This window comes from Lepisma saccharinum, chromosome 1 (assembly GCF_977018435.1).
Source record: "Lepisma saccharinum chromosome 1, izLepSacc3.1, whole genome shotgun sequence".
NCBI classification, from domain to species: domain Eukaryota; kingdom Metazoa; phylum Arthropoda; class Insecta; order Zygentoma; family Lepismatidae; genus Lepisma; species Lepisma saccharinum.
This window is the reverse complement of record NC_139229.1, coordinates 143,182,291-143,204,778: the sequence shown is the minus strand read 5'-3', so window position 1 is coordinate 143,204,778 and position 22,488 is coordinate 143,182,291. Positions and strand designations below refer to the sequence as shown.

At 39.8% G+C, this 22,488-nt stretch overlaps 1 protein-coding gene across 1 annotated transcript in view; it reads right to left on the bottom strand.

Annotated features, from left to right (window-relative positions):
- LOC146001985 (adenylate kinase isoenzyme 5-like) overlaps window positions 1-22,488 on the bottom strand; it is a 98,940-nt gene that overhangs the window by 62,354 nt on the left and 14,098 nt on the right. The window contains exon 2 of the mRNA XM_083139696.1: window positions 9,125-9,286. Coding sequence (XP_082995822.1) covers window positions 9,125-9,286 — 162 coding nt within the window. The remainder of the gene's footprint in view (window positions 1-9,124; window positions 9,287-22,488) is intronic.

Sequence of the window (22,488 nt, the reverse complement as noted above, 5' to 3'; positions counted from 1 at the left end):
TTTTCGCGATGGCGGCACTTCCACCGGCCAAACTTCCCACGGCCCCCAATGCTGCCAGGATGGCGGGGATGCTGAATATGAAACCTCCGATCTTTTGCTGTTTCCGCGAACGCTGCAATCTTTTCAATTGAGGTGTGCTGAGCAGTAATTTCATTCCGTGTCCTTTCGACAAGCAAGAACGTTTCTTCTCGCGTTGTTTCTTGGTGAGTAACCCATCGAGAGCACCTAGATTTTTTAGATTGGAGTATGGTATCTGGTACACGACACCCTTGGGCTTCATGTTGATGCTCTATGTGTTATTTTCACGGTATGTTATTTATATATATATTCTGAGATTTTTTCTTGTGTAGTTTTTTTACGGTATGTTATTTATATACCCCACCCCAATTTTTGTTTCGTGTTCATGGCGATGGTGGTACCCAGTGCGGCGACCCGTTCACCCAGCGATGCGTCTCTGCTCACGAACCTTTCGAAAGCTGCGTGCTCTAACTTTCTGTCTGCTTCGTGACGTGCGTCCAGATCCGTCTGCGTGGTGTTGTAAGCGATGTCGTGATCTTTGCATGCCGCGTCCAACGGATTCACACCCTTGTCTCCTCTCTCCAATCTTTTCTCGAGTTTGGTACCCGGTCCGCAGTACTGGTAGCCAGGTAGATGCATCTCGAAAGGTAACTTGTTGATGATGTCGTTCACGAGTCCCTTTCCTTCGGCCACGTTCCAAAATTTCGGAGGCAGCGTGTTGATGATTTTGATCAGGTAACCTATGCCCTTGTCGTCGTTCACGATGAAGTTGGAAAGTTTCGTGCTGATCATGTCCACGATGCCAACCTTCTCGTTGTAGAAATTACGGTTGCCTGCATTCTCTTCGCCGGCTATCACCAACAATCGGTCCACGAGTTTCCTAACGTCGTCCACCCAAACGAATTCTTTGGGTAACGTGTTGTAGCGTTTGACGCCGCTGCCTGTTTTGACCTGGTTCCAAATCGGTTTGATGAGATTCCTGTACTTCTCGCCGCTGCTCGATTTCACCCTATTCTGCGAGGCGTCGTTGTTCTGGTACAAGGCATCCGTCATGATCAGAATTTCCTTGTAACTTTGGTAATCTTCGTCGGTGTAATCTTTCGGCTGCTTTTTGGCGACGAGTTCCCACAGTCCCACCGTACCCGGATGCCTGGTCCAACTATCCTTGTCGCCTAAATTGACTTTAATGTCGTTGCCTTCGAAGGTCACCTTCGATTTCCCAATCTTCCACACCACACCACCGCCTTCGTTGGTTTCCATGCTGGGATACAATCCGAACACTTCATCCTTGTCGAATTTCCCCGTAATCAGGTAGTCTCGTGCCAAAGGCCCCAACTCGATTTTATCCGAAGACGTGCTGCCTATGGCTCGACGTCGTGCCGGTGCATCCTTTAGTTCGAACGGCGTCGAAGGAATGCTCGAAATGGGCGTGGGTACGGCGTAACTTTTAGCTGCGAGCGGTACGAGTTCGTTGATCAAATTTTTATTTTGTTCCGTGACACTTTTAATTTCTTTACCTAGACCGCTGATGGCATCGATCACAGGTTGATCCTGACGTTTTTTCTCTTCGTAGAATCCGCGATTCTCGGATTTCCAACCTTTGAAGCGTTTCGCGAGGTAATCGCGAAGCTTGAGATTTTCGTCTTCGATTTTTCGTTTCGTCATGACGTTATTTATACACGTCGTTTCTCACAACGTTGCAACGTTTAGAAAGTCGTTGATTTTGTTTCTGTATTTTCCGTCGTTGGGTTTCCTCGTCATGTCGATCGTCGCGAATCCGAAATCGTCACCGTTCCAGCAAGTAGAGCAGCAGCGTTCCGAAAATTGATTGTAGTTCATGTCTCCGCCTACGTAGTCATCGTACGCGTGCTTGAGGTTGGTGTGATCTTGACGAAACAAACATATGAAATTAGCGTTGTCGCGTACTAACTGTTTTGGAATTTTGGAAAACGTTTGAGCTAGGTAAAAGCAATCCATTTCTTTGTGACGACCTTGCGTGAAAAAGTTGCGAATTTCATTTTGATTTTCCAGGATGGCGTCGTCGAACACAACGACTGAATTTTCACGACAATCGTCGAGTGGTTTTATTTCCGAGGCGAACGTTGCAATATCCAGACCATCGTACAGTTTTATCAGTTGCTGGTATTTGGATTGCTCCAAACTTTTCGAGAACACGTACAGGTGCCTGTTCTTCCAATCTAACCAATTCGGTGCGAGGAGAAAATTGTCCACGAGCAGTGTCGTTTTCCCACACCCCGAAGGACCTACGATCAGACAGCGGATGCTGTCGGGAAGCAACTTACCGTTCTTTTTTTTTCTCGTTTGACTTTCCGGATCCGGTAGACGCTTCACCACGTTCCACGTACTCACAAGATCACTTCGTTCGCGTCGATCCAACTCTTTTCCGGAAGTCCCAGCCATTTGACAAACAGTTTGTCACCTTTCCTACGCAATACTTTCTCGATGAGGTACGTGTCGGGGTGTTTTGTTTTAGAGAGTTCCTCTTCGTAAAATCTTCCTTTCAAAATCTCGCCGCTACTATCTTTTATTATATACGTGTGTCGGTTTCCGGGTAGAACTCGAACCACCGTAAAGAGTTCCGTGCTCCAATTTTTTGTGAATCCCTTCTCGAAGGTGCGTTTGAATTTGCTGATCATCACCTGGTCTCCAATTTTGTATTTAGCTTTTTTTGTCGTGGGTGTGTACTTTGGACAGTAAACGGTAGAAATTAAACGTTGCTCGTCAGATTTCGTAACGTCAGCTGGCTTCATGCCTATCGTTCTGTGTACCGTATCATTATAGGTGTCGACGAGTTCCGGCAGGATGTCGACCCATTTGTAATTTCCCCGAAGCGTGAATCGTTTCCACATGTGAGTTTTCAAGGTTCGATTGAATCTTTCCACGATGCTGGCTTTGATGTGACTGAAGGTCGAATAATGTTGAATCTTGTGTTTTTGAATAAACTTTTGGAATACGGCGTTGTAAAATTCTTTACCGTTGTCCGTTTGCAGAAACCGTGGTTGTCTGCCGCCGCTTTCGCGAAAAATTAATTTGAATGCTTCCGTGACGCATGTTCCCGTTTTCGCCTTCAAAGGTAGAGCCCATGCGAATTTCGAAAATGTGTCTATGACGGTGAGGAGGTACTTGTTGCCTTTGTTCAATTTATGTATGTTTTTCAAATTGCCGCTACTCATCTCCACGAGGTCACTTTGCCAGAGGTCGTCGATGCCCTTGGTTACCACAGCCAAACGTTCGTAGTTACGGCGTGCAGGTTTATGCAATTCTTCGACGATGGCTTGCCTAGACATTTTTTTTTTTAGAGATTACGTTTCAAGAGAAGCACAAGCGTGATGGGATTCAAAGAGGGTGGCACTTCGCTCGTGTTTTGAATGATCAGCTTATCGCCGGCACTCACGTCGAAAACGGTAAGATCTTCGTCTTCGTGTATTTCATATATGTTGCGCGTTTCGTTCCAACGTGCCAGAGGAATGTTTCCTGCTTTCTGGACACCACGATTCGATATCAAAGTCATGGTGGGAACGCTAGCTTTTCTACCGTGAGACCAGTACGAAAATTCGTTTATCTGAATCGTGCCATCGAGGAGAAACTTGTAGTACGGATGATAAGGATGCAACATGTACAGTTTGTTACCTTCGACGAACGTGGAGATTCTCTGTTGATTGGGTACGCTGTTGATTTCGATGGCTTGCAAGGTGAACAATTTGGCGACTTTAGTGTCGACGCCGAGCAGATTACTGTGAACGTGTCCGAGTTTATTTTCGATGGGCAGCAAATGCTCGACTATGGTATCCGTTACGGCAGAAAACGACGGTTTGATTTTCACTTCCACGTTCAACTGCTTGTAGTTTTCGTTGAGTTCTTGCAACTTGGCACCGAAAGAGGCCAGCGTCGATTCCTGCGTGGATTCCAGCACTCCGACTTGATCTCTGATGTTGACGACGATGTTCTGAAGGTTCTCGACTTGATTCAATTTCGAGCTCTTCTCAGTAAGATCGTTCACGATGCTTCGCATCTCTGTAAACTGCGTGTGAAGGTCGGCGACGCTCTGCGAAGTGGGCAGCGTCGACAACAGCGAACTAATTTCGTCTCGAATCTGTTCCACGTTCGCCGTTTCCGTTTCTAGTCGTTTCAGCATTCGAGATATGTTTCTTTTCAAAGCGTGCAATTCTTTGGAGGTGGGGAGATTGGCCACCCTACTCTCGAGATCGCTCAATGAACTTTTGATGTCGCTCGATTCGGATAGTGCCGTCACCGCCGTTTTCAATTTTTCCAAATCTTCGCTCGAAGGCACGCTCGTCCGTAACGATTCCAAGTCACCCTGTATGTTGTCCAGTACGTGATGAAAATGAGCAAGATTGGATTCGACGTTTAAATTTTCTAAATATTCGATTTTATGCTGAACCGTGCTCAACGTGTCTTGTATGCTCGTCAGCGCGCTCGCTTCAGCGTGAATATTTTTAATTTCTTCGTTGATCAACTCCAAGGACGCCTGAAGCGTGGCGATGGTGGTTTGAATGTGTTCGAAATCTTGATAGGCCTCCAATTGAATTTTTATGTTCGCGACGCTTTTACCGATGACCTGCAGTTCGTCCGACGATGGTAGGTTCGTCATGGTATCTTCCAAAGTCTGCAACTTGGATTTAATTTCTTCCAACGTGCTGGTGAATTCTTCTTGTAATTTGGAAACGACGACATGTAAGCGTTCTGCGTCTATATCGTTCACGACGGTTTGAAGTTCAGAGAAATTCTTTTCTATTGCGGAAGTTCGTTCTTCGATTTCGAGTTTCAATTTTTCCAAATCTTCATTTTTCGATTGAAATTGCTGTAATTTGGCCAAATCATTTTGAAGCAAATCCACGCTCAACTGTATATTTTGAACGTTGTCGTAAGAAGGTACGTCGACATAATTTTTTATCAGCGTCTTCAGTTCGGAATCGATTTTCAGAATGGGGTCGAGACATTGCGTTTGGAGCGTAGCGATTTCCGACTCTAAACTTTTGTTTAAGGTCTCCTGCAAAGCAATCAAATCGGTCCTCAACTTCTTAACTCGAATGTCCAACATGAGAATCTCTTCTGCGTGGTCTACACGCTTGGTGTTGCCGAAAATGTCGTTAGGCATTTTTGGTTAACGGTTATTTATAATAGGATAAACGATTCGTAATTCTACAAAGAGAGGAATGAGTTTGTCGTAATCTCCGAGAAGTTCCATGTAAAGATAATCTCCTGCAGAAACATCGTACGTAATGTTAGAAAGCATCTTGTCGTGCTTGATTCGAAAAATATTCTTGCCGGTAGAAATTTTGATTTCGCCTGCGTTTTCCGGATTCACGGTGATTTGAAGTTTCCCGTCGATCGGAATTTCGTAGAAATGTAAATTGTTATTAAAAACATAAAACATCTTGCCCACATCGTCATTCAGTTTCGTCCAAATGCTGTTGAGATGAACAATCAGTAAACCATTGAGTTTAGATAACACGGAAGGTAAGAGGTTATTGAAATTTGGCGGTGCAGTCTCCATGTTGATCTGTTTGCGGAAGCCAAAAAGATTCATTGTCCTTGTTAGTTATTTAAGAATACGGTCAAAGTTTTTTTTTTTTGTAATGACAGGCAAAGTTTTTTTTTGTTTGCTTGCGTCACAATACAGGCACGCGCGCACGTGTGTGTGTGCGACACATTGTTCCCGAAAGAGGTTTACAAAGGTCACGATATATAAACATTTGGTCCCACAGTTGGAAAATTACGATAAGATGCATTCATCCTTCAAGGATGAGAGAGTGCATTCGTCACAATACACGCGCGCGCGTGTAAAAATTATACACCGTGAAAAGCTACGACGAGTTGGAAACACTGCTGGTAGGGTTAACATACACCACAAAAGGCTACGCCTCGCCCCGAGTTGGCAACACTGCTTGTGAGGTTAACATACACCGTGAAAGGCTTCAAAATATCATATAGTGGAATTTTTGTAGAGTGGGTTGCCAACACTGACGAGTCTTGAATTATCATTTGAGGCTCGAATCATTATTTGATGCTCGAAATCATTATTTGAGGCTCGAAATCATCATTTGATGCTCGTCGGTGTTACCAATTTCTATTTGTAGGTTAGCTTAGCCAGTAAAAGATCATATAGTGGAATTTTCTTCGGATGGGTTGGTAAAACCCAAGCCTCAAAAAAGAAACATCCAATAGAGTTGCCAAATATAAAAAAGGGACAATAGGTCCCCCCTCATAAAAGGCTACAGTAAAAACCCACAGTGTTGCCAACACTAGGCCCCCCAACAGTATTGCCAGACATAAAGAGTACATGGGCCTCTCAGGCCCTTTGATGAAAATTTACAGTGAAAAAACCCAGTAGGTTAACAACACTGTCAAAAAATCTACGGTAGTGTTGCCAGATGTAAACAGAGGGCAATAGACCCCCCTCATAAAAGGCTACAGTAAAAACCCACAGTGTTGCCAACACTAGGCCCCCAACAGTGTTGCCAGACATAAAAAATACATGGACCCCTCAGACCCTTTGATGAAAATTTACAGTGAAAAACCCAGTAGGTTAACAACACTGTCAAAAAATCTACAGTAGTGTTGCCAGATGTAAACAGAGGGCAATAGACCCCCCTCATAAAAGGTTACAACAAGAGCCCACAGTGTCGCCAACACTAGGCCCCCAACAGTATTGCCAGACATAAAAAATACATGGACCCCTCAGACCCTTTGATGAAAATTTACAGTGAAAAACCCAGTAGGTTAACAACACTGTCAAACTACGGTAGTGTTGCCAGATGTAAACAGGGGGCAATAACCCCCCCCCCTCATAAAAGGCTACAGTAAAAACCCACAGTGTCGCCAACACTAGGCCCCTCAAAATATACATCATAAAAGGCTACGACGAGCCTCAAATAATAATTCGAGCCTCAGTGAAAAAAAAAACCAGTAGGTTAACAACACTGTCAAAAAATCTACGGCAGTGTTACCAGATGTAAACAGAGGGCAATAGACCCCCCTCATAAAAGGCTACAGTGAGCCCACAGTGTTGCCAACTCTACCCCTCAAAATATACATCAAGTGGAGATCATGCCTTACGAGAGAAATCCATTAAGGCTACGACGAGCCCCACATGATGATTCGAGCCCCAAATGAGGGTTCAGTACCCGGACACTAGGTCTACTCGCGGCTTACTTTGATTTGAGTTTCATGACAGAAACATGTCGTACTCTTGTTGTTACATGGCAGTGGAGAAGTGAAATTCTGTCGATCAACGATCTGAGCCATGCCAAAATGCAAATGTGTTTTTAGTGACGTCTTACAAAAACGGTTTCCTGACTTTAGGCCTGGAAAAAACCTCCGAGGCAGAATGTCAATTTATGTTATTTTTTAACAACCGTATAATATTAGGAGCATAGTGAATAAATATTAGAATATTAAGACATTTGTCTACAATGAGGCCTATTATTAGTTATACGGAAAAGGTGTAAAATTATTTTACAGGGGTGTGTGATCTATAAGCCCACCAAAACATCAGTAAGCACAAAACGTGTTTCTTCGTATAAAGTTAACAACATTTTGCAATCTAAAAATTCCTTTTTCTTTCTTTAAAGTTTGTCATCTGGTAACCCTAAAGTTGTTGCCGTATATTATTTTTAAAATTCTTTGAAATACAGTCTAAATAATGCACAGGATAAACAATACAAAAGTATTCTGGCCACTGAAAGAAAAGCAGCAAACTGTTGCTGGGGACACGCTCTGCGTGATTGACGCAAATCAACTCCCACGCACTTCAAAAAACCTCAGCGCAAGGCTTTCTGCTACCCCTAAAATCTGCAAATGGACCGGTCCTTTCCTTCACACCCGCTCCCCGTCACCCCTTGTTTGGGGATCTTCTCGTGAGCGGTGAGCTGTACAGGGTAATATTTTGAGGGGAGGGCAAGATTTGTATATCCGGCACTGATTGGAGCGTGAGTGGCTATTCAATCGTTATTTTCACCGAAGTGAAGAGTTTCTCGTCCAAATTGATAATAAATATGTGTTTCGTATTTCGTAAACCTTTTACATTATGTAGCAAGTCATAAGTTTCCGAAAATTGCATTGTTGTGAATTTAAATTAAAACGCAACGGCACGGTGGCTTGAACGGATTAAACATCATATGTTAGCACCAAGAACACTAAACTTTGTGTCATTTGGGTAGTTCCAAACTACAGTAGATTAACAATACAAAATTTACATTATACACTACGTCATATGTTATTTTCTGGTTGCGAGTGCGGGTAATTCAACGGCGGGTGTCGGAATCGTAAAAGCTTCCCAAATAAACCAGAAAAACGAATTTACTGTCTGTCTATGTGCACGATATTTATTGTTATACGCTATGGCCTCTCAAGTAATAATTTAATATTAACGAATGTTTTATTTTTATTTATCAAACATTTTCCACCTTGTGCTTTCAAAATTATAATTCCCGTAAATAAGAACGGCCAAGATGTTGGGGACGTGAAACAAAACATATGTTTCTTATAAATAACTATTCTTCTCGATAAACATATATACACGTATAAAACAGATGATTGTTTTTAATAACCATGTCGAGAACTGTAAAATTAAGTAAAAAGGCATTTGTGAACAAAAAGTATGAACATTAAAGTCGTGCTGAATTATTGTGTATTACTCCTTAACGCATCAACTCACAACAATAAAGCATTCAAATTACGAAAATTGGAAGTCACGTGAATTCCTATATCTTGCCCGTTGTCAACGATCCTCTTTTTTTCTTTAATTATAATTTTAAAGCACTGGTTATTCATCTATCGTGTTTTGACATAACTTCTCAGATTACAATCAAATTAAACATGTAATTTAAGATAATAAGATCAAGACCAGCATCGAATTCCCAATCAATTTAAATGGAAGAACATTTGCCTGCCTGAAGTGCAAGAACACAACTATCGTGCTGCCACCTACAATTAGCTTTGCTTAACCAGCCCAATTTTCTCACGCATTTTTACTTTTATAAATAAATAAAGAAGCGAGATAGATGGGGGTTCCACCTTCGAGAACACTTCGGACACTCACATAATATATAGATGAACTCACCTAATACGAAAATAACAGGCACTTTGGGAACTTCGAACTTGACGTGTCCGGCGTTGTGCATGGGGAAGTGCCCCTCCGGGGGCGTGATGGGGTACGAGTTGTCCCTCATCCATGCTTCGCGCTCTCGGCCGTCGAACACCTGGGACCCTTGCTGCTGCTGCTCTGTAACGACAAAGAAAAGAACACGTTATAGAATCTGCTCTACAAGTTTACCCTACAATATTATAATTAATTAGACAAAAATATATTCGGTAGATCTTGAGTGAAGATGGTGATTACATGGTCTTCGGGGTTTTGCAGATCAGAATAATAGCTGAATCACAAGGCTATATTTCCTGCTGGATTTTCCAGTTGGACTTGGACTAGTTGTGTGGTACTGGCTCATCTGCTAGTTTTCGCCTCACATGATACTTGTTATCGTATTTGTCGTTATACTTTTGTTCCCACAAGGCATTGCGGAGAGCAGACACGTTAAAAAGATGGGCGAGTGGTTTGAAGAACGTTGTAGAACAGAAACTGCTGTTATTAAAAATGAAAAGAATTAAAAGAGAAATATGGGCTATAAATTGGCTCGAAAGAAAATATGGTAATCATTATGTACTAACAAGCTTTTTAAACAAGATTCGCAAGATTCGTTTATTAAAAAAAATATTTTGTTTAACTAAATATGTCAAACATTTAATGCACTACTGCTAATAAGGATTTTGATTATCGGTTAATCACATCTGTCGTGCACAAATCTCATCGCTTTGGATAAATCCCTAAGCTCTTAATGAACACGAATGCACATCATATCTGTTTATTTCTTCTTTGATCGAGTAGCGAACAAAAACAACCAACAGTCGGAAACCACAAAAAAAAAATATTTCTCTTGCCAAACTCACAGATTATCTTCGTATGACCAAACTTTCGCTCTGATTGGCTGTTCCACAGAATCTAACAGAAAAAGCAAGTTGCAATTAGAACAAGGGTTAGTCGTCAAAACCAGTCAAGCAGCCATCATTTCCAGTCTCGTTGTTTGGTGGTTTAAACTACTGAAACAAAGGGATAAAGGCAAGCAGTGGCGTAGCGTTATAGTACGCCCGTACGCCCGGCGTTCCCAGATTTAAAATTTCAAAAATGCTTAAATGCTGTGATTATAAAGTAAAACGTGACTAATTTCATATATGTTTGACCTTCATGGCATTATAATGGCTATTTTTCGCGATCCGCTTGCAACGCTCCACTCTCAACACTCGTTCTAGCATCTCTTTTCAATGCCTTTCCCGGCCGGACGCCGAGCAGGTTCGGCGTACAGGACTCCTATATTCCTTGCTGCCTTTATGGAGGGAAAGCTTCCATTTCTACAGCACGCGCGTAAATGGGCTCTCTTTACGCCAGCGTACGAGAGGTCTACCGTGATTGGTTCATGTGACCCTTCCTGCCTTCTGAAGCAGACGACAGCGGTAGCATTCCTACCCGGTTCTTCGCTCTCATGCAACTCGTGCTATGTGATGCTACGCAATATTGACTGACGTAACTTTACCAATCTCAAATATACTGCTTCTTAATGGCCACTGCATTGTATAATTTATCGCACGAACAGCGATGTGTATTAGAAACTAAAAGATCAACACAGTTTTTGTCAAATAAGTTGGTGAAATCCTCGTGATAGAAATTCAGCCTGTGGCTGCTCTACCACTTAACCCGCAAAAATATTATTTTTTTATTGTATTTTTTCGTTATTATCTAACTACTTAATATTGTGTGAATGGAAATGTTTAGCATTCATTTGAAAACTCTTAACATCGAATGGTCTCTGGAGAAAATTATTTTAAAATGTTTATCAGCATTCTCAAGATGTAATAAACAGTGGTCTGAATTACTAATCGGCACTATTACGTCAGTAGAGTGTACGATATTTGGATCATCCACTCTGCTTTGCACAGTGCGCGAAGACGACAGAGGTCCCTGGTTCGAATCCCGGCGTGAGTACGGGTGTTCTTTGTCAGTGTCCCTTCATCAATATCATCACTCATATTCATATTCGCGATTAACCAAAAGTGGTAGAAAAGCGAAGTAAAATAAACCAAATCAATGAGTAGTTGGATCAACCACAACAATGACGTCTGCTGTTGTTCAAAGGCGCTTGTGATTCAGGTAGGTTTTCTAATGACTTGCGTCATGCAGAAAGGTATAAAACACCAGAGTTCAAAACATTTGTGGCATAGTGAGGCATCTAATTGTCTAGCTAAAACATGCAATGATGATGTTTTATTGAAAACCCAGCTTACTTCAGGCAAATAATACCTGTGGCGACTAATACCATAAGTAAATTATTAAGCAAGAAAGGGCCGACTCTTCCTTCGGATTTGGCGATCCCACCCGAAATGTCCATGCTACGCCTCTGGTGCTAATATAGTTTACTTTATGTTTCAAGGTTACATAAAATACACCGCAAGGTTTTTCTGTGTGTCATTCATCTTCTTTCAGAGTGAACCTTCCATGATACAGTAGTCGGCCAGGATTCGAAAATACGGTTGTGTTTCGCGCACATTAGATTATATTCTTTTAAATATTGTGACAGCGATAATACATCATGTTAGGAATGTAATATGTAAATATGTAAGTTATGGTAGCAAATGCATTTAAAATTCACGAAACAAGAAGGGAGGAGAAAAATAAGCCTCAGAAATGAAAGAAAAATGCAATAAAAACGACAAAAAATGCCCAAAACGACCTAAAAGTTAAAATAGCCCGAAAGAAAGCGAATAAATGAAAAATAGAAATAATGTTGTTTTGGGTCTAACTGAAGGGAAGCAGACAGATATCAAGTTTAGCATTGTTTTCAAGGCTCAGAAAAAATATGACTTGTCATCAATTTACCTCGCAGTCATGCATTTTAGGGTATACGTAGATCCTGAAATAATCGCTTGCCTGCAAAGTGCTATGTGTGTTGCCTAACTTTACGGTAGATTTTAATAGCAAATTTTCAATGGGAAGTTCTGTGCAGGATCTAACAGTTGGGCTGAAAAGTTCGTAGGCTGACTCATAGATGGCGTTACTAGAATTAAATCCATGTGATTTTTACTTAGTACTAACCTTCAAAAGATACGTGTATAAATTTCACAGCTGCCGGATAATTAGTTCGTGAGATATAGCATTGTGAGTGAAGCAGCTTTCGTTATTGTGAAAAAATGAATAAAAAAGAATTTCGTGTGTTAATAAAGCATTGCTTTTTGGCGAAAAAAAAATACTGTTGAAGCCAAGGCTTGGCTTGATAAACATTATTCGGACTCTGCACCAGGAAAATCAACCGTTGAGAAGTGGTTTGCTAAATTTAAACGAGGCGAAATGAGCATCGAAGACGATGCACGCAGTGGACGCCCGAAAGAGGCTGTTACCGACGAAAACATCAAAAAAGTCCACAAAATAATTTTAAATGATCGTAAAGTGAAGTTGATCGAGATAGCTGAGATTATTACATAGCGTTGTTGGAGCGTTTAAAGGATGAAATCAAGAAAAAACGGCCCCATTTGAAGAAGAAAAAAGTGCTGTTTCATAAAGACAATGCACCGTGTCACAAATCAATGAAAACGATGGCAAAATTATATGAATTAGACTACGAATTGCTTCCCCATCCACCATATTCTCCAGATCTGGCCCCCAGTGACTTTTTCCTGTTTGCAGACCTTAAAAGAATGCTCGCTGGAAAGAAATTTAGCACTGATGAAGAGGTAATCGCCGAAACTGAGGCCTATTTTGAGGCTAAAGAGAAATCGTACTATAAAAATGGCATCGAAAAATTGTATGACCGCTATAATCGTTGTATCGCCCTTAAAGGCAACTATTTTGAATAATAAAATGTTAAAATACTATGTTAGCCTACGAACTTTTCAGCCCAACTGTTAGGTATCCCATTTCTTATTACAGGTGACTGTATACAATTAATAGTTAGCACTGCTGCTAAGAAAAACCTCGCCCCAAATTGAAGATACTCTATTTTGGTCAGGTACGTAGCCATGACTATTTTTCGGGTGAGCACCAACTTTCGATAAACTGTGTTCAAATTATTTTTGAAAATATAGTATTGAAGCAACAACCTGCAATATACGTGTCAGTAAGTATATCAACTGTTACAACTATACACTAGACTCTCGCTAATCCGGCATTCCTTGCACATATGGATGCCGGATTCGCGGATGTGCCGGATTATTGAGAGGGCCGGAAATGACGTACTACTATGTAGTTTAAACACATAGGTACTATACAGGCTGTATTTTACGTGTTTCCTTTTAGAAGCCATAGTATGTATTGAACTTTACTGTAAGAAAGTCACAATTTCAAATACTGTACGTATGTATAGCATTGTTTAACATTTTTAACTAACAACATTGTTGAACACGATAATTCATTGTTGTGCACGTCATTTCTGCTTGAGTGACTACAGGCCGGATGTGGGCCGGACTACTGAGAGGGCGGACTGTTGAGGGCCGGATTAGCGAGAGTCTAGTGTATTTATAATATACTGATTTTAGCAGAATATTATGGATTGATTGATTTGGTGTTTGAAGTCCAATTTATGCACAGTAAGGCTAATCGGGACTGGACCTACAGTTTAAAGTGGGATCCGAACCACTATGTTCCTCCACTATGTATCGAAAGGCGACGACGCTACCACTGCGCCATCGGGGAGGCAGAATGTTATCGAATATATTGATCTGGCAGAGTAATACACTGGACACAAGGTACTGTTAAGCAACACAGATGGTGGTCCTACTAGGTCCACACCACATTTCGGTCAACATTAACCTCTGAGGTGTTGATTAGAACCATTTATTTGTATCATTTTAACACCACTGAGTTTAAACGATGTGATGTGGACCTCCTGAGACCACGGCCGGTTTTGGGGGGAAATGAGAGTGTTCTTCACGAAAGTGTGCACAATGCGGTAAGATTCCAGAAAAAAAACACTTAAAAATCGTGTAAAATGGCAAATTTACATTATTTGACGACTTAGTATGAATGAAAATGTGCTCATCCTGTTATTATCCACTTACATGGAATTTCGGTTGACGATTAACTTTTTCTTCGGTGATATTGCGATTGTGAAAAGTAAGGCCACTACATGTATGACATATGATATAAATAGGTTTGATTACATTCCCTTGCACAACACGAAAACGAGCAAAAGTTTCTATAATAAAGAGAGAGGGAGAGAGAGAAAGAAAGCAACTTTATGTTTTTGTTCTGGATATCTCTTTATGGTACTTTACTTTGCTGCCCTATGTAAGTATATCTAGCACTGAATACTACCAGCAAGGGAAACAAAGGAATGAGTGACACGTTTAAAGTTTGTTAACCCCGTGAGGCATATATGTCGCGTTCCATTTTTCAATCTTAATGACACGTTTCCGTCGCAGGGTATCAACTTCACATTGATGTTCTTCCACGCCCAAATCAATAAGAAGCTATGCAACGCAACTAGTACTTTACTCAACGTCCTCCAACGCACAAAAATCGAAAGTTCTTCAAAAGAAGATACAGAGAAGGCGGAGAATTCAATAGAAGGAGGTGTCATTCCAGAGACGTCTTCCTGTTGCGTGAGCGAGAGAAGGTAAGAGAAACAAGGAAGCGAGATAGAAAAAGCGAGGGAGAAAGGAAAATAAAGAAGCGGCATAGTTAAAGAGAGAGAAAGGAAGAAAATAAAGATTCGAGACAGAGAGATAGGAGAAATGAAGGGAAATATAGGAGCGAGATAGAAAAATGGGAGAAATAAAAATATACGAAGAAGAGAGAAAAGAGGAAGAAAGGAAGGGAAATAAAAATCTAGACAGAGAGGAGAAATAAAGAAGCGAGATACAAAAAGAGGGAGAAAGAAAGAAAATAAAGAAGCGAGATAGAAAATGGGAGACTGAAAGAGATTCAAAGAAGAGAGATAGAAAAGAGGAAGAAAGGAAGGGAAATATAAATATAGACAGAGAAGAAATAAAGAAGCGAGATACAAAAGAGGGAGAAGAAGAAAATAAAGAAGCGAAACGAGAGATAGGGAGAAATGAAAAGAATTAAATAAGTGAGATAGAAAAGGAGACAAAGGATGAAAAATAAAGAGACTAGACGGAGATGAAGAGACAGATAATAATATACACAAGGCAGAGGGAACAAAAGGAAGAGGAATTAAAATAGACGGAAAGGGATAGAAATAAAGGGAGTGGAGAAGAATATGAAACAGAAGACGGGTAAGGAAAAATAAAAAGTAATCGTCAAGGAGAGAGGAAATAAAAGAGAAGGAAGAGATTGATTCTAAGACTGACACAGAAAGTCTAAAAGCTAGAGTGAAAAAGCAAAATACAGAAAAAAGAGATGCAAACAAAATGGCGAATGTAGGCAATTTTTCCACATCGCCCTCCCCTTGACCATCCCTGCACGTACTCATAGTCCTGGGCAATTTTCCTGCTAATGTTAAGGATCCCACCTTACTACAGAAAGCCTATGCAATAAATTACATCAGATAATGCCTACGTTACGTCGATGTACAGTAGTCATGGGTTCACTTCAACTCCTGCGTGACAATAATTATCTTGTTATTGACCTATTTTACGTCCTGCAGCAAAAATACTGGAGCATGTTAATCGATTCGGACATCTGAATTACATTGTTATCTTCCTGCGGACTCAGCTGACGCTTCACTCAATAAGAGTGCGATGTCTTGCAGACAACATCCCGTCTTCCCACGGCATATACAAGGTGCATAACACGTGCTGGTCCACTCGTTTATGTGTTTCGATTCGAGACGCACAGCAAAACAGCTTCTCTTCTTTCTCCCGCCAAGGTCGCATCGATATATCGACAAGTTGCTTCAGTATTGACAAATGGATATGAGGGAGGGATATCTCTCTCATTGCTTAACATAAATTATTACTTCATTTGATGACGTAAGGTAAATACCTCTTACTTCAAGCAATCCCTGACACGAAAGGGTTAACTTTAGTGTTTTCAAAGTTACTTTTTAAAAGTAACTGTTTGAGTGATTAAGTTCGTATAAATACATTTCATGCATAAATTGCAAGCCGATACCTCTTTAAACATTGATTCATAAAAAATTAACATTAAATTTTGTTAAATTAAAATTAAATTAATACACACGAAACCAAGAACATTCTTTCTCTAGAAGAAATCATGAGCTAATAATTTGGTCCAATGACTTAAGGACGTAAATAATATCGTTTAGTATCTGCCCCCCCGCCCAGATATAGTCGCTGGCTAAAGGCGTAGGGAACGTGTTCGCTTCTAGCCTCCAGCTTCGCTCACACCTATTATCTCGGGGTGATAGATGATAGAGACGGCACCGGGAGGCGAATTTTCTTCTTCCGGTCAACTTGTGAATACGGTTTCATTTCTTGCTCTCTGATTGGCTGTTGGAAAGTTACGGTGCTGTGATTGTGAGAATGTCTTATTTCCTATTTTTAGAGCAAATTTGCTGCTTTCTAATCTAATCTAACCTTACCTAACCTAACGTACAGCGAAAACAAGATATTCTCACAATCACAGCACCGTAACTTTCCAACAGCCAATCAGAGAGCAACAAATGAAACCGCATTCACAAGTTGACTGGAAAAAGAAAATGCGCCACCAGGAGATTGTTAGATCCTTAATAAAATACCGTTGTCTCGTTCCACACATTTAATTCTAGGAAGGATATTCGAAGGGATTGTATTCGGTAAGGCAATTACCACTCACTCACCTTGCTCAGCCGTAGACTGCGTCGTGTCGACTTCAGGTCGATACAGTCCAGTTCTACACTTTACGATTGACAGTCCATGGTAGCGATAGACCAATGGGAAAGACGAGACGTTGCGTCTCGCTATTTTATACTCGGAGGTGTATGACCCCCGAGTTGACGCAATGCTCCTGCCAAGTTGGAGCACACGTATATTATGCTGAGCAAGGGTCACTTTTGCCCTACCGTCTACAATAGTTTGTTACATATTTGCTGTTATTTATGCCGGAAACCAACTTTTACGCTAATTCTAAAAATTAAAGAAAACATTTGAAACTTTCTAATTCAATTAAGATTTATGAAAGGTCTATCTTAGGAAATTTCATTTTCTTTCATTTTGGTTATCGCCACTTTTTGTGTACAATGCACCATTTTCCAGATATTATATTTTTTAATTTTCAAGATGAAATTTTGGCGCCATTTTTAATAGATGGCGGCGAAACTACAGGTCAGAGAATGGTAGGCTCTCCAAAATCGGATTCGTCACATTTTTTACTGTAGAGGCAGCTGATTTCATGTCTGTTGCAGTTAGTTCCTCGGATGGCCAAAACATTCCATAACTTTCCTAGTCTAAAATGATGAGTTCATTTTACTTTATTGTTTTAGGAAACCGTAATTATGCTGTTTACTGTCGAGCCAAGACGCTGTGGCATATCCAGGATGATTTTACAATATTACATACTCTTTCTTATGGCGTGAGTGTTCTAAATTAAATACTCTTGAAGCACATACAGTCGCAATTTTGGCAGAAAGGTAGAAAATTTTCGCAGATCTTCAATATAATTTATTTTGGAATGTATATTTGGTTCAAGTGAAAGGGTGTCTGAAGAAATGTCCTCCCATGAGTAAAGGAAAAGTAACTAAAGATAACTCCTAATTTCGTTGCTAGTTAATTGAAAGAAGTAAATGAGTTACAGTTAATGCTACTAATTTTAAAAAAGTAACTAGTTTTTTTGTTGTTTTTTTTGCCTTCGCAAGTAAGCAAAATGTGCCTTGATGTGGCAGAAGAGGCGACACTAAATAAGCAATATAAATACAATCAGACGCTCATCGCTCTCGCCTCCATTCACTTCAGAGTTAGTTAGAGATCTGTTGTGTGGGGATGGTACCGATTCGAGATGTGGATTGCTATTTATAGATCAAGATGTGAACGACAAGATCCACTGAGACTTGTCGAGACGATACCGTCAATAAAATCAGTGGCACGTGCAAGGGGGAAATGGGTGCCGAAGAGAACGAAAATTATTGCAAAATTTGAAACAAAACATTTGTATTTAAAAATATATATATTTTCGTCAAAATTCTAACCTGGTCTCATTCTCATTTTACGTGTCTATTATTTTTAGCTGAAAAAATTCCTATTCATTTTTATTTTGCGTAAAAAAACATCCATTGCTTTAAGAGAAAATGAAAATATAAGCGGATAATTAATTTGTTCACCACAAGGAATCATAAAACACGAGTGCTCGTAATAATGTATGTAATAATAATAATGTACCAAGGTGAATCATAATTCTGGGTAACACGGTAACAGGCTGTTGGAGTCTATGGTTGTCCAACGTTCAACCAATGATACAATCCATTGGCGTGGTGGTACCGGGCGGCTGGCTTTGATGCAAAATCAGTGATGCCATTCGTCACATCTCCCAAGGAAACTAAATTGTCTACCTCTCAAGAAGTGGAAATCGGATGGTGCAATTTCCGGAACGTAGGTTGGGTGCGGTAGAATATCCAGGTAATCCACTACCTAAATTTTCTGACGAATCACGTGTGAACTGTTACTGTGTTGTTGTCGGATCGCATGAGAATCATCTTCCTGTTCACCACTTCTGGGTAATGCTGAAGTATAAGCTCTCAGTAGACAGAACCCTCGATGTTCCACATAACATACACAATATGATCTTCTCCTCCAAACGCCTCTTTGAACTACCGCTTGAGCCTCTTTCTCTAGCATAACCCCGGTTTATTGGTTTAACTTTTGTTAACAAACTGCTAATGAGCATAATTTATATCAAGTCAACCGTCTTGTTACCTCCCGGCAAATTTTCCTGCTAACTGTAGCGATAAGTTTGTTCTACCTGATTCAACACAAGAGAGCCTCGGTGCCGGCATAATCAGTGATAAGGATAACAGTAAGGACATTGTCCGTTGCATCTCCGTACTTTGTTCTTCGTTCTATGTGTTTTAAGGGGATGGAATTGTATTTAGGTTGGAGCAGAGGCTGTCTTCCACTTATTGGTGCTTTCGTTTGAATTCTTAAACTGTACGCAGATTGCTGAAAACGGAACCAATGAACATAGCGATGAACAATTACCCTATTATTTTTCTCTGCCATACCATCTTAAACCTTTTGTAAGAGCGTTTCTGAGCATGATTCAACGATTGAGAGGATCAAAATTACGGTGTTGACCAACCATCGCAAGGAAAATCTATGAGAGTTATTCAGAGTGGAGTTGAAATTTAGGATGATGATTAGCTTAGATTTATTTACATTTCTTCGAGAACTTTACAGTGAACCTCATGCTCATGTCAAAAATGGTGCAGAAATGGACAGAACATGAATTTCTTTTATTACAAGGGAAATGTAGCAATAAAATTATAGAATAGTTCAATTATACGTTAATTTATCTAATTAGTAATGATAGGAGCTCCGGCTAGTTCATAAAATGGGCTGTACTATGACATGCATTCGAAACCACAAAGTACAATTCGTGGTTAACATTACATGTTTAAATATTCAACTAAATAGAAACTATGAATTGGCAAGTATTTCCTCACTTCTTTTTAAATTGATTGTGTGTTCCTATTTTTTATTACATTTCTTGGAAATTTGTTTTATAGAGTGATACCACTATTATTTGGTCCTTTTTCATATAACACCGTATTGTTTTGACATATCACTCGATTGCAGGTGCCCCTAGTATAACGGTTTTGAGTGCCTTTGTTGAACATAAAAATATTGTGTGTGTGTTTTTTTTCAAACATGGCAACGGCAGAATGTCGTTCTTACATAAGTCTTTCGTTTGACTCCTATCGTAATTCTGATCATTATCTTTTGCAATATAAATATTATCCCAACATACTACTCCATAGCTAAACACTGACTGGAATAAATTATGGTACAATACTTTCATAGTTTATACGTACCGAGGTTTCTATCATACGTATGGCATAAATTATTATATCCAGCTTTTCCACTAAATACACAGAGAATATTAGTCAAATATGATACTAAAATGCAATGTTATTATCATACGTCAATGTAAAAGTTATGTGCAAGTACTTTCATTAAAATGACTTCGGAAACCAAATATAATGTTTATTATTCTTGTATCCTAGCAACGACATTCATATTGACCATTTGTGTAATGGATTTTTTGTAGTGTTTAATTTTGTCACATGAAAGAGAATTGTTTTGTATGTTTACTTAGCGTTTAGAGTGTTCAAATTGCGACAGAACTTGTGGTTTTCTCTAGCACCAAGATGTTGGAACACTGTTGCGCAAATTTCAAATCTAATAAATATGCTAATGAGGTTCACACGGGCAGGTTAGCAAGAAGAGAAGGTCGAAAATTGTTGACAGCGAATTTCTAAAGAAGAAGTTGCCTTGCAAATATATTTTTTTATGCGTAGAAAATCTAATAAGGAATTTTTGTACAATTTAAAATGCACACCAATATAATTTGGCAATGTAGATGTGTCGCACTGGAATAAAAAGAAACTGCTGACTACTCGCCATAGAGACTTCCTAATCCTGAAAGGTTGCTTTTGCCAAAAATATTAGTTTCAGGTGCCCTTTTTTGTTTTTTTAAATTTGATTAATTGATTTGGTTTATTTTACATAGCTTTTCTTCAGCTTTTGGCTAATCACGAAGATGATGATGAGTGATGACATGATGAAATTGATGAAGGAATACTTACAAAAAACACCCATGCCCAGGTCAGGATTCCAACCCGGGCAACTTGGCGTCGTAGCGCTTTTGTTTTTAGAAATAACAGCTGAAGAGTATCCTATGATTACACTGGTCAACAGCCAAAATGCGACATGAGTGATATATACAATTTCTAGTCAATATTGGTCTCCTAAATACGAAACTGTAGTTAAAAATCGCACTTGACTAATTATAATTGAGTTACAGAGCATTGTTGATTTGGAGAAGTTCCCTATATATATGGTATTGTATAGGTGTAAGAAGTAAATGTTGAGTTTTTCTTTTCTTATCTTATTTTTTTTATTTGTTGTGAGGAAAGGGGGAACTGTTAAAGACCAGCCACAAAACCTCTTTATTCATTGTTTTGTGAGGTGTTAATTTTTGCAGGCGTGATTGTGGTTTTATAAAACTAGGTTGAGTGTGTGCATTTACCGAAGATCGTGTTTGCATATTACGTGGTCCGTTTATGGTAAGGTTGACATTTAATTAAATTGCTGAGGGATGTTAAAAAATGCCACGTAAATGCATTATCAATGCTAACAATGTCTATTATGTTTGTGGTCAAATTGTGTTTTCTGGACAGCGGAGAAATATTACCCCTGCTGTAAAAACAGCCTACAATCTATATTTCGGTAAATACTGCAAATTCGGAGATGAAGATAAGACTTGGGCTCCTCATTTCCGTTGTAAGACCTGCTACACGAATCTGCTGGACTGGACGAATCACAGAAGACCATTGATACCATTTGCTATTCCCATGATTTGGCTGGAGCCCACTAATCATACAGACGATTGTTTATTTTTTTTATGGTCCCATCAATACAACGTATGTCCAATACTAAAAAGAAGACAATTGTATTTCCAAATATTCGTTCTGCTTCTTGTCCTGTAGTGCATAGTAATGAACTACCTGTTCCAACACCCCCTGAATCTTATTCCGTAGACTCACAAGAACCGTACGAACCACAACCTTCCACATCTACAGATCCGGACTTTGCAGGTGATGTTAAACTTACAGAACAGCACAAGGTTAGCCAAGGCAGAGCTATTAGCCTCCAGAGTTCAACAATGGAATTTTCTGGCTAGTAATGTGAAGGTGTCATTTTAGCGTGAAGGTCAAAAAATGTTGGAAGAATACTTTTCTACCGAAGGCGATATGACATACTGCAGTGATATTAATGGTTTATTGGGGGCTATGGGCATTAAGCACATCTGCGAAGAGTGGCGGTTGTTCATAGATGCATCGGTATAAATTCTAAAAGCTGTACTGCTTCATAACAGCAATCAATTGAAGTCAATCCTTATTGGTTATTCTGTGTAAAAGAAAGAATCGTATGACAGCCTAAAATTCCTCCTTCAATCAATTAAATACAATAACTAGGTACATACCTATGGAAAATATGTGCAGATTTGAAAGTCATTGCTATTTTAACTGAACTCCAACAAGGCTATACCAAATATTGCTGTTTCCTCTGCGAATGGAATAGCAGAGACAGAGCTTCTCATTTTATTAAAAAGGATTGGCCATTACGTCAAAGTATGGAAACTGGAAATATGAATGTACATAATGAACCTCTCGTTTAATCTGAAAATATTATACTTCCTGCACTTCATATAAAGCTTGGACTGATCAAAAACTTTGTCAAAAAGTTGGATCGATACTCTTTGGTATT